The sequence below is a fragment of the Prionailurus viverrinus genome, chromosome B1 (genome assembly GCF_022837055.1).
Source record: "Prionailurus viverrinus isolate Anna chromosome B1, UM_Priviv_1.0, whole genome shotgun sequence".
Lineage (NCBI taxonomy): Eukaryota > Metazoa > Chordata > Mammalia > Carnivora > Felidae > Prionailurus > Prionailurus viverrinus.
This window is the reverse complement of record NC_062564.1, coordinates 146,404,438-146,415,854: the sequence shown is the minus strand read 5'-3', so window position 1 is coordinate 146,415,854 and position 11,417 is coordinate 146,404,438. Positions and strand designations below refer to the sequence as shown.

The 11,417-nt window shown below is 42.2% G+C and overlaps 1 protein-coding gene across 2 annotated transcripts; it reads left to right on the top strand.

Moving 5' to 3' along the window:
- The first annotated feature begins 1,086 nt into the window (after positions 1–1,086).
- On the top strand, positions 1,087–2,098 carry LOC125164245 (platelet factor 4-like). Of its 2 annotated transcripts, XM_047856841.1 has the most exons (4): positions 1,087–1,316; positions 1,422–1,496; positions 1,625–1,751; positions 1,871–2,098. In XM_047856841.1, exons 1-4 carry the CDS (start codon positions 1,214–1,216, stop codon positions 1,956–1,958), a joined length of 393 nt encoding a protein of 130 aa, XP_047712797.1. In that variant the 5' UTR covers positions 1,087–1,213; the 3' UTR covers positions 1,959–2,098. The 2 variants fall into 2 exon arrangements, with proteins under 2 accessions (XP_047712797.1, XP_047712798.1); XM_047856842.1 differs by lacking the exon at positions 1,422–1,496 and having other exon boundaries at positions 1,117–1,316.
- The last annotated feature ends 9,319 nt before the right edge of the window (positions 2,099–11,417 follow it).

Here is an 11,417-nt window from a genome sequence, read left to right as displayed (position 1 = left end):
CAGGTCATGATCTCACAGTTCATGAGTTTGAGCCCTAAAGCAGGCTCTGCGCTGACAGCACAGAGCCTGCCTGGGATTCCCTCTCTCTCTCTCTGTGTCCCTCCCCTGCTCTCTTTCTCTTCTCTCTCTCTCTCAAGAAAAATAAACTTAAAACAACTAAAAAAAAAAAAAAAAAAAAAGAGCCTAAGTCATCCTTTTTTCAGGGAAGGGAAGATGGTCCGTATCGATCTCTTGACCTTTACTTTGTGGATTTTGTTACCTACCCTCCACCCCTCTTCCACATCTTTCTACACTCCACTCCCAGAAGCTCTGTGCCCTCCTTAGAACATCACTGATCCAGCCACAGTGCAGCCTGACTTAAACTGGCACTTGTCCAGGTCACAGCAGGCTCTGGGAAATGTGGCCTGGAAACTCTCCTGCTTGACCTCATTTCTGGGCCAAGCCCAGTAACATGTGGGCACCAAGTTTTTACAGAATGAATGCATTCCAATATTACTTTCATAATTTTTCTCAGGGTAAGAGGATAGACCAGGGTAACAGACTTTGCTTCCTAGAGGGTGGCTGGTAGGGCAGGGTAGATCCTGTTCAAGAGACCGAGGAAACTTCACATTCGGGTGAGATTCAGAGCTGAGTCATCCCAAAGACCAATTCAACTTTTTATGAGCAAGAAAACAATTAGGAAGACACACCTTTAACACACACAGCCACAAAGCTCAACTCCGTGGTAATCAGGCCACGCTGGCAGAAATAAGCAGTTCTTGAAAAGGCAGTTTGTTGCCAGTTGGGAAAGAAACAGAAACTGTCTAGGGTCTGAAGGCACCACCTGTATAAATGGCAACATAGTGATCACAGAGAACTCTACAATAACACATAACAAAGGCAACAGACAGGTTCAAATACTGGCTCTAACTGCACCCATGTGCACGTACATGAATTTAGATTGAGGGTGTTGCTCCTGCTCCCAGCTCCCAGCTGACCCCAGTATTCTTCTTCGTCTTCTTCTTTTTTTTCCTCCTAATCTTGGCTGGCCAGATCTGGCCTAACCCTTCCCAGAAGTGTCTCCACTTCCCCCACCATCCGCCCCAGTTTTCCGGACAGGACAGGACTGACAGTGGGGATAAAACCGGCCTGGAGAGTCTTAGGAGCCACTGGCCTGCAAAGCCTCGGCCCCAACTGCCCTTGCACTCTCGGCTCCTGCTGGCACCTGCTGGACATGAGGCTTCGAGTGGGTGCCCGCGCCCCCAGGCCCCTGCCCATCTCGGGGCTCCTGCTCCTGGGACTGCTGCTCTTGCCAGCTGTGGTCGCCCTCCCCAGAGGTAAGAGCTAAAGTAAGGCATGGAGGGGACGGGGGCCGACGACAGGCAGTCGGGGAACCCCCAGGGCTGGGGTGGAATTTTTATAATCTTCTGAGCTCTGCCTAGGTGTGCGGACGCTGTGCCATGAGCTGCCCGGTGCACTATTTATCATCTTGTCAGTAACACTTCTCTCTGAGGGAGGTATGATTTATGGGTGAGGAAATGAAAGCCAGACGCAATGAAAAAAGATCCCTAAGGTAAGTTCGAAGGTTCACTCACTCACCGCTCTGTCCTCCACCGCCTCCCCGCCCCCCCCCCCCAACCCTCAGGGGACCCAGAAGGAGATGAGCACCTGCGCTGCATGTGCGTGAAGACCACCTCCGAAGTCCGTCCCAAGCATATCCGCAGCCTGGAGGTGATGGGTGCGACAGTCCACTGCCCCGTTCCCCAGATGATGTGAGTCCCATGCACTGGCTTCGGGGCCCTACCCTCTGCCTCCTTTGCCTTAGCCTGTGTTCCTCCACACCCCGCTTCACTACGCATCTAACCCCACGTTCAAATCTTTTCTCTGGCAGAGCTTCTCTGAAGAATGGTAGGAAAATATGCCTAGACCCGGACGCCCCCCTGTATAAGAAAATACTCCGGAAGCTTTTGGAGAGCTAGCTACCAGCTGCCTCACTCTGTACAGTTGCAATGCAGCATGTTTTCTCTTTTATTCATTTTCAAGCTAATGGTGGAAAAATCTCCCGATTTTTTTTTTTTTTTTATTGCCCTCCAAGTTCTAAATAAATAAAATAAATCGACGTGTGGTGTATTTCTTAATAGAGCAAAGAAATAGTGTTGACTCAATTTCATTTAAAAGAAAATCTCCAGGGCGCCTGGGTGGCGCAGTCGGTTAAGCGTCCGACTTCAGCCAGGTCACGATCTCGCGGTCCGTGAGTTCGAGCCCCGCGTCAGGCTCTGGGCTGATGGCTCGGAGCCTGGAGCCTGTTTCCGATTCTGTGTCTCCCTCTCTCTCTGCCCCTCCCCCGTTCATGCTCTGTCTCTCTCTGTCCCAAAAATAAATAAACGTTGAAAAAAAAAAATTTAAAAAAAAAAAAAAAAAAAGAAAATCTCCAGAATTTTAAGCAAAAATATATATTTGAAGGGAAGTTGGGTTTAATAAGGACTGGTTCATTTAGTGTGACACGTTCACTGATATATATTTGCATATTTACGTGATTGCATTACTTTATTTACATATTAATGTTATAATTAGCTTTGCCAGTAAATATTAATCACACTGAAACGTCACAGGCTTTTTTAAATAAATAAATAAGAAATAAATAAATAAATAAATAAGGCTCTGCTTTTATGCCCTTAAAATTTATACTCAACCGGGGTGCCTGGGTGGCTCAGTTGGTTGAGCGACTGACTTCGGCTCAGGTCATAATCAAACGGTTTGTGAGTTTGAGCTCCACATCAGGCTCTGTGCTGACAGCTCAGAGCCTGGAGCCTGTTTCGGATTCTGTGTCTCCCTCTCTCTCTGCCCTTCCCCCTCTCATGCTCTGCCTCTCTCTGTCTCAGAAATAAATACACACTAAAAAAAAAAAAATTGTAAAGATTTATATTCAACTTAAGTATTAGAAAAAATAATACAAATGAAACTAGGATTCTCTACTACTTAGTGGAAATATATTTATACTTTCCAGAGAATTACATTAAACTATTTCACTCTTTATTGGTGCTTTGATAATGTGGACATGTCACCAAGGCGACATGTTAAAAATAGTTCTGATACCCACATAACTACCTTTAGTGAATCCCACATTTGTCAAACTTACAGAATTGGGTTTTGCTACACCCCATTAATATGCTGTGAATGTTCCTGTAAGCCTGCAAATGTCCTGAACAGATGTTCTCCTTGGTATTCTTATGTTCGGTAAAACTTTCTTTGCAGCCTACCACTGTTCCATGAATCCCTTGACGTTGGAGAAACCACGAATGTATGTTAAACAGCTGTGGAAAATTGAGAGGTGCAAGATTGTACATGTTTCATGTTTCGGGAAGACACCACTATATCTTGGGGAGGAAGGAGGGTGCTTCCAGATAGGCGTGTTAGTTACCTATTGCTTCTGTACCAAAGTACCATGAACACAATGGCTTAAACAATACACATTTATTATCTTCCGGTCCTGGAAGTCAGAAGCCCAATTTGGGGCTCACAGGCTAAACTCAGGGTGTCCTCAGAGCTGCTTTCCTTCTACAGGCTCTAGGGCATAATCCGTTCCTTTGCCTTTCTTAGTTTCTAGAGGCCACCTGTAGTGCTGTGCTGGATGATCTCTTCCTTCATCTCCAAACTACATCCCTCCAACCTCTGTTTCTGTTGTCACATTTCCTCTATGACACTTCTTATACCCTGCGTGTCCCTCTAAACAAAACAAAACAAAACAAAACACCTGTGATTACATTGGGCCCATTCGGATAGTCCAGGATAATCTCCTCTCAAGACCCTTAACACATCTGCAAACTCTTTTTTTTTCCCATATAAGGTAACATTTTCACACATTCCAGGGATTAAGGCATGGAAATCTCTGGGAAAGAATAGTGCTGTTCAGCCAACCATTCATGGGCAAGGAGGTAGAATCTAGTGGAGGCAGGAGAAAACTACAGACCCTTGCTTGTGACTTAATGTCATTTCAACCTAATACAACAATATGCAGAGGTAGGATTGGACGGCTAAGAGAAAAAGGAGACTGGTACAATTCATTCTCCTTGGGTGTGGGGAGGGCCTCTGAGATGACAAACTACTTAAGTAAACTCTATTTATAGAGGCTTTCGAAGTTTCAGAGTGTCATCCAAATTTCCGCACCCCCTTCTCGTGTTATGTACTATTATTCCCACTGCAGAATTGAGGTAAGTCTTGGAAACGTAAGAAATGTCCCAAAGCCACAGCTTGTTAGAGGCTGAGCAGATGCTTCTGACGCCCAAATCCCTCTACGCTGCCATTCACACAGGCCATTGACCTCTTAGCTACCTCTCTCTGGAGGGACTGTCCACGCATAGCGCTTGGAGGTGGAGTAGGAATTTGCTGGAGGCAAAGGGAAGAATGGAACTGCCACAAGATGAAAAATAAGTAGAAAGACGTAAGACCATTAACTCCTCAGCACGACCGGAGGGCAGTCTATGATTCTGCAGAGCTGAGGTGGCTATGGGGAATGAACGATGGTCTTCCAACAAGTTTTCACCCATCTGGTGTTTTTACCTTCAGCCCAACTCACTCAAGCCACCTGGATTAGCTTTCCAAAATACAGATACTTTTTTGCATAAAACCTTCAAGGTGTAAAGCCTCAGCCTGGCACCCAATGCTTTGCCAGAGCTCTGCCTGACTTTCCTCATCTGTGGAGTGAGAATAGTATGAGTGTCTACTTCATAGATGACCGTGGGGATCAAACAGATGATGTGGGCAAAGCACCCAATGCAGTTCCTCCTGCTAAGGCTGTACTTAAAAATTAGCAACTATAGGGGCACCTGGGTGGCTCAGTCGGTTGAGCGTCCGGCGTCGGCTCAGGTCCAGATCTCGCAGTTGACGAGTTCCAGCCCTGCGACGGGCTCTGTGCTGACAGCTCTGAGCCTGGAGCCTGTTTCAGATTCTGTGTCTCCCTCTCTCTGCCCCTTCCCCACTCGTGCTCTGTCTCTCTCTGTCTCTCAAAAATGAATAAACATTTAAAAAAATTTAAAAACAAATTAGCAACTATATCAGGATGCCTGCATGGCTTAGTCGGTTGAGCACCCGACTTCTGCTTAGGTCACGATCTGTGGTTTGTGAGTTCAAGCCCCGCATCGTCAGGCTCTCTGCTGTACGTGCAGAGTCCACTTTGTATCCTCTGCCGTCCTCTGTCTCTGCCCCTCCCCAACTGGCTTGCTGTCTCTCAAAAATAAATAAACATTAAAAAAAAATCAGCAACTATAATGATTATTGTTGCTCTGAATATTGCTTTCAGTGTACCATCCCCGTCAGTCCAGAGTGTAGACTGAGGCATTTAACAGACTGATTCTTGGTGGTAAGCAGCAAGATATCGTTGCAATATAAATCAAAGTTCCTTAAGTCAAATGAACTTTGAGAGAGAAAATACTGTAAATGGAGTATGGGAGGTATGGGAGGTAAGATCCTGTTTTGTTTTGTTTTGTTTTGTTTGCTTCTTTTCCTTTTATGGGTTGCCTCCAACGGTGTACTTAGAGTCAGTAAGTGGGACTCAAAGGACTAAAACAAATTTTGCAAAGTCAACCCATGCAGAGGCCTTGCAAATCCTTCCTTCGAAATTGCCAGAGAACACTTTCAAGTGGCCGCCTTTATCAGCAATGGTGTTGGGAAAAAACTTTCCTATTCAGGCAGCAATTTGTTTGCTGTAGCTCCCGCTGTTGAAATATTTACGGAATGATAAGGATTCAATGTACTCAAGCTTTTTTTTTTTTTTCTGCAGAAAATATACAAACTATACACTTACTGCACAGTCATGGACCTTATCAACAAAACCAAACCAAAACCACCAAAAGATATTTTGCTCTTCAAAGTTGCTCTGCAGTTTTAAATGTATTGTTTTTTTTCCCTTTGAAGGCCTTTGTGGTAAGAAAAAAAAAAAAAAAAAAAAACCACCACAGTTTCCTTTTCAGTACATGGAGCACTGAGGGTTTAGTTGTTTTAAAAGATACATCCATATTTTTTCTTATTATAAAAAACAATGAACACATGCTCGTTACGGATAACGTAGAAAACATAGTGGAAACTATAAGGAAAAATTTTTAAACAACTGTAATTTTGCCACTCAAAACTACCCTGTTTTTTTTTTCCAAAATATTAGTTATTGGATATTGGTTGCAAGGTGAACTGCTAATTTTCAATAAATTCTCACTGCACACAATTATAAGGAAGTGGGAATTACTTTATTGTTAGGGAGGGTTCCTATCTCAATTTTACATGGAAGAAACCAAGTCCTGGGGTAATAAAATAAATTTTTCCTTGGTCACAGAAAGGTGTCAAACTCAGGAGATTAAGCATTCACTTACATATTTATAAATATTGTGTATGTATGTATCCACTGTGTGTGTTTATGTATTCACACACATACACATACCCCAACACAAGTTCACAATACAATACTTACATTTGCTTTGTACAATGTGTTTGATATTTCGTTTTCTATACTATCCTCCTTTATCCATTTTTGAGACATTTGGCCACAAGCTTGTGAAGTATTTCACAACCCATTAATGTATCATAACTTGTCGTTTTAAAACATTGTTATAAAATGAATGAATGAATGAATGAATAAATAAATAAATAAATAAATAAATAAAATATTGCTCTAGTTCTTTGGTTAAAGACTCAAGTTTTACCATGTCGTGTTGGAGTCCATACGCTAATTAATGCTTCTCAAGATACTTGGAGAGGGATGGGAAGCTCAGGGCCAGCTGGAGAGTTAACTCTCCTTGCCTGTGGTCTGCTTTTGCTCTCATTCTCGAGGGCTGACCTGGGGCTGGTGTCTCTGGGAACCCCACGAGGATCAGATTTTGAGGGGAAGATGTAAGGCCAGAGAGGCAACTGTCTGGATTGTTGAGATTTTCTGTCTTTTTCAGCTTGGGGCTCTTCCTTATACTCACTCCCCATTGAGCGTCAGCCTTGCGCATCCTGGTTTGGTCCCTAATGTAAAGTAAACTGAGAGCAGAAAATACCTTACTTCCTAGGGGGGCTGGGAAAAAGTAAACACATTCGGTAAATTTAATTGGTGGTTTGATACCTATTTCTCCTTTGCCTACAGTTCTTTTCCTTATCCTTGAAGTCGCTGGCTTTATTTGGCCCAGTGGGATTTTGTATAAGACAATCTTGACTACAGAGTTTTGACTCTGTGTGACCTGGGTCTCTCAGTTTTCTTATCTGAAAAACAAAGGCAGTAATATCCACCTCACAGGGAACTGGGAAAGGTAGGTGTCACTTACAAGGGGGAGCCATCAGGGGTCTGATTCAGAATTGGGATCTAATGAGCAAAAGTTACTCTTCCCTTTTTCTTGGAGTTTTGCTTTCAAAGCACATATCATTTCCAAGCAGTAGTGGCCACATCCTTGACTTTTACAAGGAACCATTAAGAACATGTCCAACAAGCCAGAACTTTCCCTGCACAGAACCACAACTCAATGTTTGGGTGCAGATAACTAGAGCAGTCATCCCTTTCTGTGGTTTTGTGTTCCTTGGTTTCAATTACCCACTGTCACCCGTGGTCTGAAAACTGTGAAAGCAGGTGGTTCTCCTGACTTATGGGCAGAAGGCCAATAGTAGCCCAATGCTATATCACAATGCCTATGTCATTCACCTCACTTCATCTCATTATGCAGGCATTTTATCATCTCACATCATCACAAGAAGTAGGATGAATACAATGCAATATTTCGAGAGACCACATTCAGATAACTTTTCTTGCAATCTATTGTTAGTGATTGTTCTATTTCATTATTGTTGTTAATCTCTTACTGTGCCAGATGTATAAGTTAAACTTTATCATAGTTATGTATGTATAGGAGAAAACGGCATATATAGGGTTCAGTACCCTCCATGGTTTCAGACAGCCACTGGGGGGCTTAGAACGTACCCCCTGTGGATAAACGGGGACGACTGTAGATTAGAAAAAAGTTTAACTTGACAGGGGTGCCAGGGTGGCTCTGTCGGTTAAGCGTCCAACTTCGGCTCAGGTCATGATCTCACAGCTCATGAGTTCGAGCCCCACGTTGGGCTCTGTGCTGACAGCTCAGAGCCTGGAGGCTGCTTTGGATTCTATGTCCCCATCTCTCTCTGTCCCTCCTCCACTTGTGTTCTGTCTGTGTCTCTCAAAAATAAGTAAATATTAAAAAAATAAAAATAAATTAAAAAGTTTAACATGACAGATACAAGTTGTATTTTCCATTCATGGTAACAGCTGAAAGAAAATCAAATAACAAAACCACAATGCTTATCAACCAGCATATAAGATTCTAAAATTATAAAAGTATAAGATTATAAAATATTCAGGAGATTTGGTGATTGGGAGCCTGGCGAAACTGTTTACTTAGTAAAGAAAACAAGCAGAAGAAAGGAACTTTGGCTGTAACCTTGTGAAATGTTTATCTCTTTGCTGAAGCAGACACGTGGGCATTAGGCCCTTATTAGCCAGTGTTGCCGTAAGAGATAGTAAAACTTGAAAGCAGAGTTGGAGGAATCAGCTCTTATCAGCTGTGTGGGACAATCAGTTTTCTTGTTGCAGTAATTCTAAGTAATTCTAAGTAATTCTAAGTAATTCTAAGTAATTCTAAGTAATTCTAAAAACAAGAAAACAGTTTTCTTGTTGCAGTAATTCTAAGTAATTCTAAGTAATTCTAAGTAATTCTAAGATGGGATCAGTGGGAAAAAAAGGCAATAAAGCAGTTTATCCATCTCACCAATGGAAAAAATGATTAGACTCCATTGCAATTATTTATCTGCTCCTTCTTTTAGATCAGGGAATAAGGATCTTGCCGTCTCTTCATTCTCTCTTCCAGAAAAATGCCTAGCAGAGTAGATGCTAAAGAAATGTTGGTTTATATTTATTAACTACATGGAAACAGGAATGCAGTTAGTGCTATGACACAGAGGTGCAGTGGGGTGCTGGATAAGGCATCTTGCCAAGAGAAAGTGGGTTCAACATTAAAGACTCTGTTTTCCCACACCTGACTTTGTGAGGCTCAGAGATTTCGCCCAGTCATTCATAGACATTATAACACATTCATGCCATTTACCCTATTGATAATTTGCATGATTTTTAAAAAATTTTAATGTTTATTTATTTTTGAGATAGAGAGAGACAGAGCATGAGCAGGGCGGGGGCAGAGACAGGGAGACACAGAATCCGAAGCAGGCTCCAGACTCTGAGCTGTCAGCACAGAGCCCGACAGGGGGCTCGAACGCACGCTCAACCAACATGACCTGGGCCGAAGTCAGACGCTTAACTTACTGAGCCACCCAGGCGCCTTGGTATGATTTTTTAGTTAGAGCCACATCTATAGCTATCAGGAAATCTGCCCCCCTCATCTGTCCAGCCGCACCCTTCCATCACACAGAGATGCTATAAATCGTACTCATTACACATGATTTGACTGCAGATATTCACAGCCGATGTGTAACATACACATAATTAAAGTACACACAGCCAAGCCATCCTTTCTCCACTTCTACCATAATTCCCACCATATTTAACTGGATCTCATATTTCTTTAACATCCTCAACCACTTCGGGAGTGTCAATCAATGAACTAGCCCAGTCACACATCAGCCGAACGACCCCTTTGAAAGAACTATTATTCAGAATCCTGTCTCCCAGATTACCCGAGTATATGGACAGAGCCTAGAAGGAAAAGATAAAAACGAAATATTTCGGGCCAAAAAATGTTAGATAATGAATACTGGAATATTGTAGATAGTGAATATTGGAAAATACTGTGGACAGCATGCTCAATATCTAGTTTTTATGATGATTCATACATTTCCTAGTTGAAATCTGTATCTTTATGCCACGCGTGCAGTTTTGTTTTTTATGCTTTATACATTCATCTTTTGACTTCCTAAATTTTGTTTTCATAATACCATAATGTCATGATGGTGTTTTCATCTCCCAAACAAATTCCTTGTGTGATTATTTCTAAGAAAACTTTTTTCACTTCCTTATTGTTTTGCAATTTTGGCAATCCTGTATTTCTTCCTGTTACACTATATGATCATGATGTCATTCATTTACTGAGCACCGCTTCTGGAAAGTTCAGGAAACAATTTTAAGAAAATGGAGACAGAAAGCAATTTATAAAAACATTTTAAGAACCAATAAACCTCAAAAAACCGGGCAAAAACTAATGTATCAAATGGTTCTCAGTGTTTACTGAATGGTTTTAAGTATTTGTAGACCGATCATATCATCAGATGATCATGTCAGCAACAGAAAAATGAGTGATCTTACATTGCAGAAGAAAGCAGACAGGATAAATAAATTTATGTATGTTAGAAACTGACTTCATCCAATGTCATATCTCCTACTATAACTATCACTGTGCCTAGCGCACATAGATGGATCAAAAAAAAATACATGAGGTAAATAGCAATTATCCATTCACTTTCTGCCCAGATCTTGTACCTTTAATTAAACGAACCTGCCCATCTATCATGAAGCAGATGGTCTATAAAGGTCAAACACATTCCAACTCCATATGTGGCAGTCAACCTGGACCTCCTTTGCTTAATTCCTGACATGGTTCAGGTGCTCTGGCTTTGAATATATTTGTAGGTCCTACCTGTGTTTTTTGGACATGTTGGCAGACCATGGCCTCAGCATTTTCTAGAGAATTTGGTTCAGAATCATTTCTCTGGCTCCCCCAGATAAGATACTCTTCAATTCTTACCCTGTAATTCAAATTCTGGCCCATCTGGGTTCACCCATGTCCCCAGAAAGGTTTTACTCAGATGCTGAGTGTCAAAAGAGGCAAAAGTAAGGAAATCTAAACTGTTGGCAATCCTTCAAAGATGGTTCCCTGATGTCCCAACGTCAGGACACATTGGTTACATGAAACAGTGGCCTGAAACCATTTATTCATGCATTGTTTCAACAAACATTTGTCAAATACTTTATATGAACCACACTCATACTGGAGATGGGATGCAAAGAGACATGAGATACGATAGCTTCTTTGCAGAATACATAATCCAACATAGGAGTAGGTAAACCAGTGGTTCCCAACAACATGATCTGTATCCAAGGGCCAAGATAATCCGTTGGACAGCGTTATGAACTTTCTGATGGAAGTGACATTTGAAATGGTTCCTGAGTGACAAGCAGACACCTCTGGGCCGGGCCTAAATTCCTATTCTATCTCTCTGCACTTCCTGCTTCAATGTTAAACTCCAACCTAAAAAAATAAACTGCTTATTTCTGTAGTCATGTCATACCACACTGCTTCCAGCTTCCATGTCTTTGCTTATTTGGTCCTCTGTTTCTGGAATGGGTCCCCTACCCACTCACCTTAGGTAGCACCCTCCTCCAGAATGTTTTCTCTAATAGCTCCCACCCTTCCAAGAAAGGGAATCAGAGCCGC

Bases quoted from the DNA above. Each gene is read 5' to 3' on its own strand.
- LOC125164245 (XM_047856841.1), top strand. From the start codon at position 1,214: ATGAGGCTTCGAGTGGGTGCCCGCGCCCCCAGGCCCCTGCCCATCTCG. The intron at 1,317-1,421 runs GTAAGAGCTAAA...AGCTCTGCCTAG, and splicing joins TGTGGTCGCCCTCCCCAGAG to GTGTGCGGACGCTGTGCCAT. The intron at 1,752-1,870 runs GTGAGTCCCATG...TTTCTCTGGCAG, and splicing joins TGCCCCGTTCCCCAGATGAT to AGCTTCTCTGAAGAATGGTA.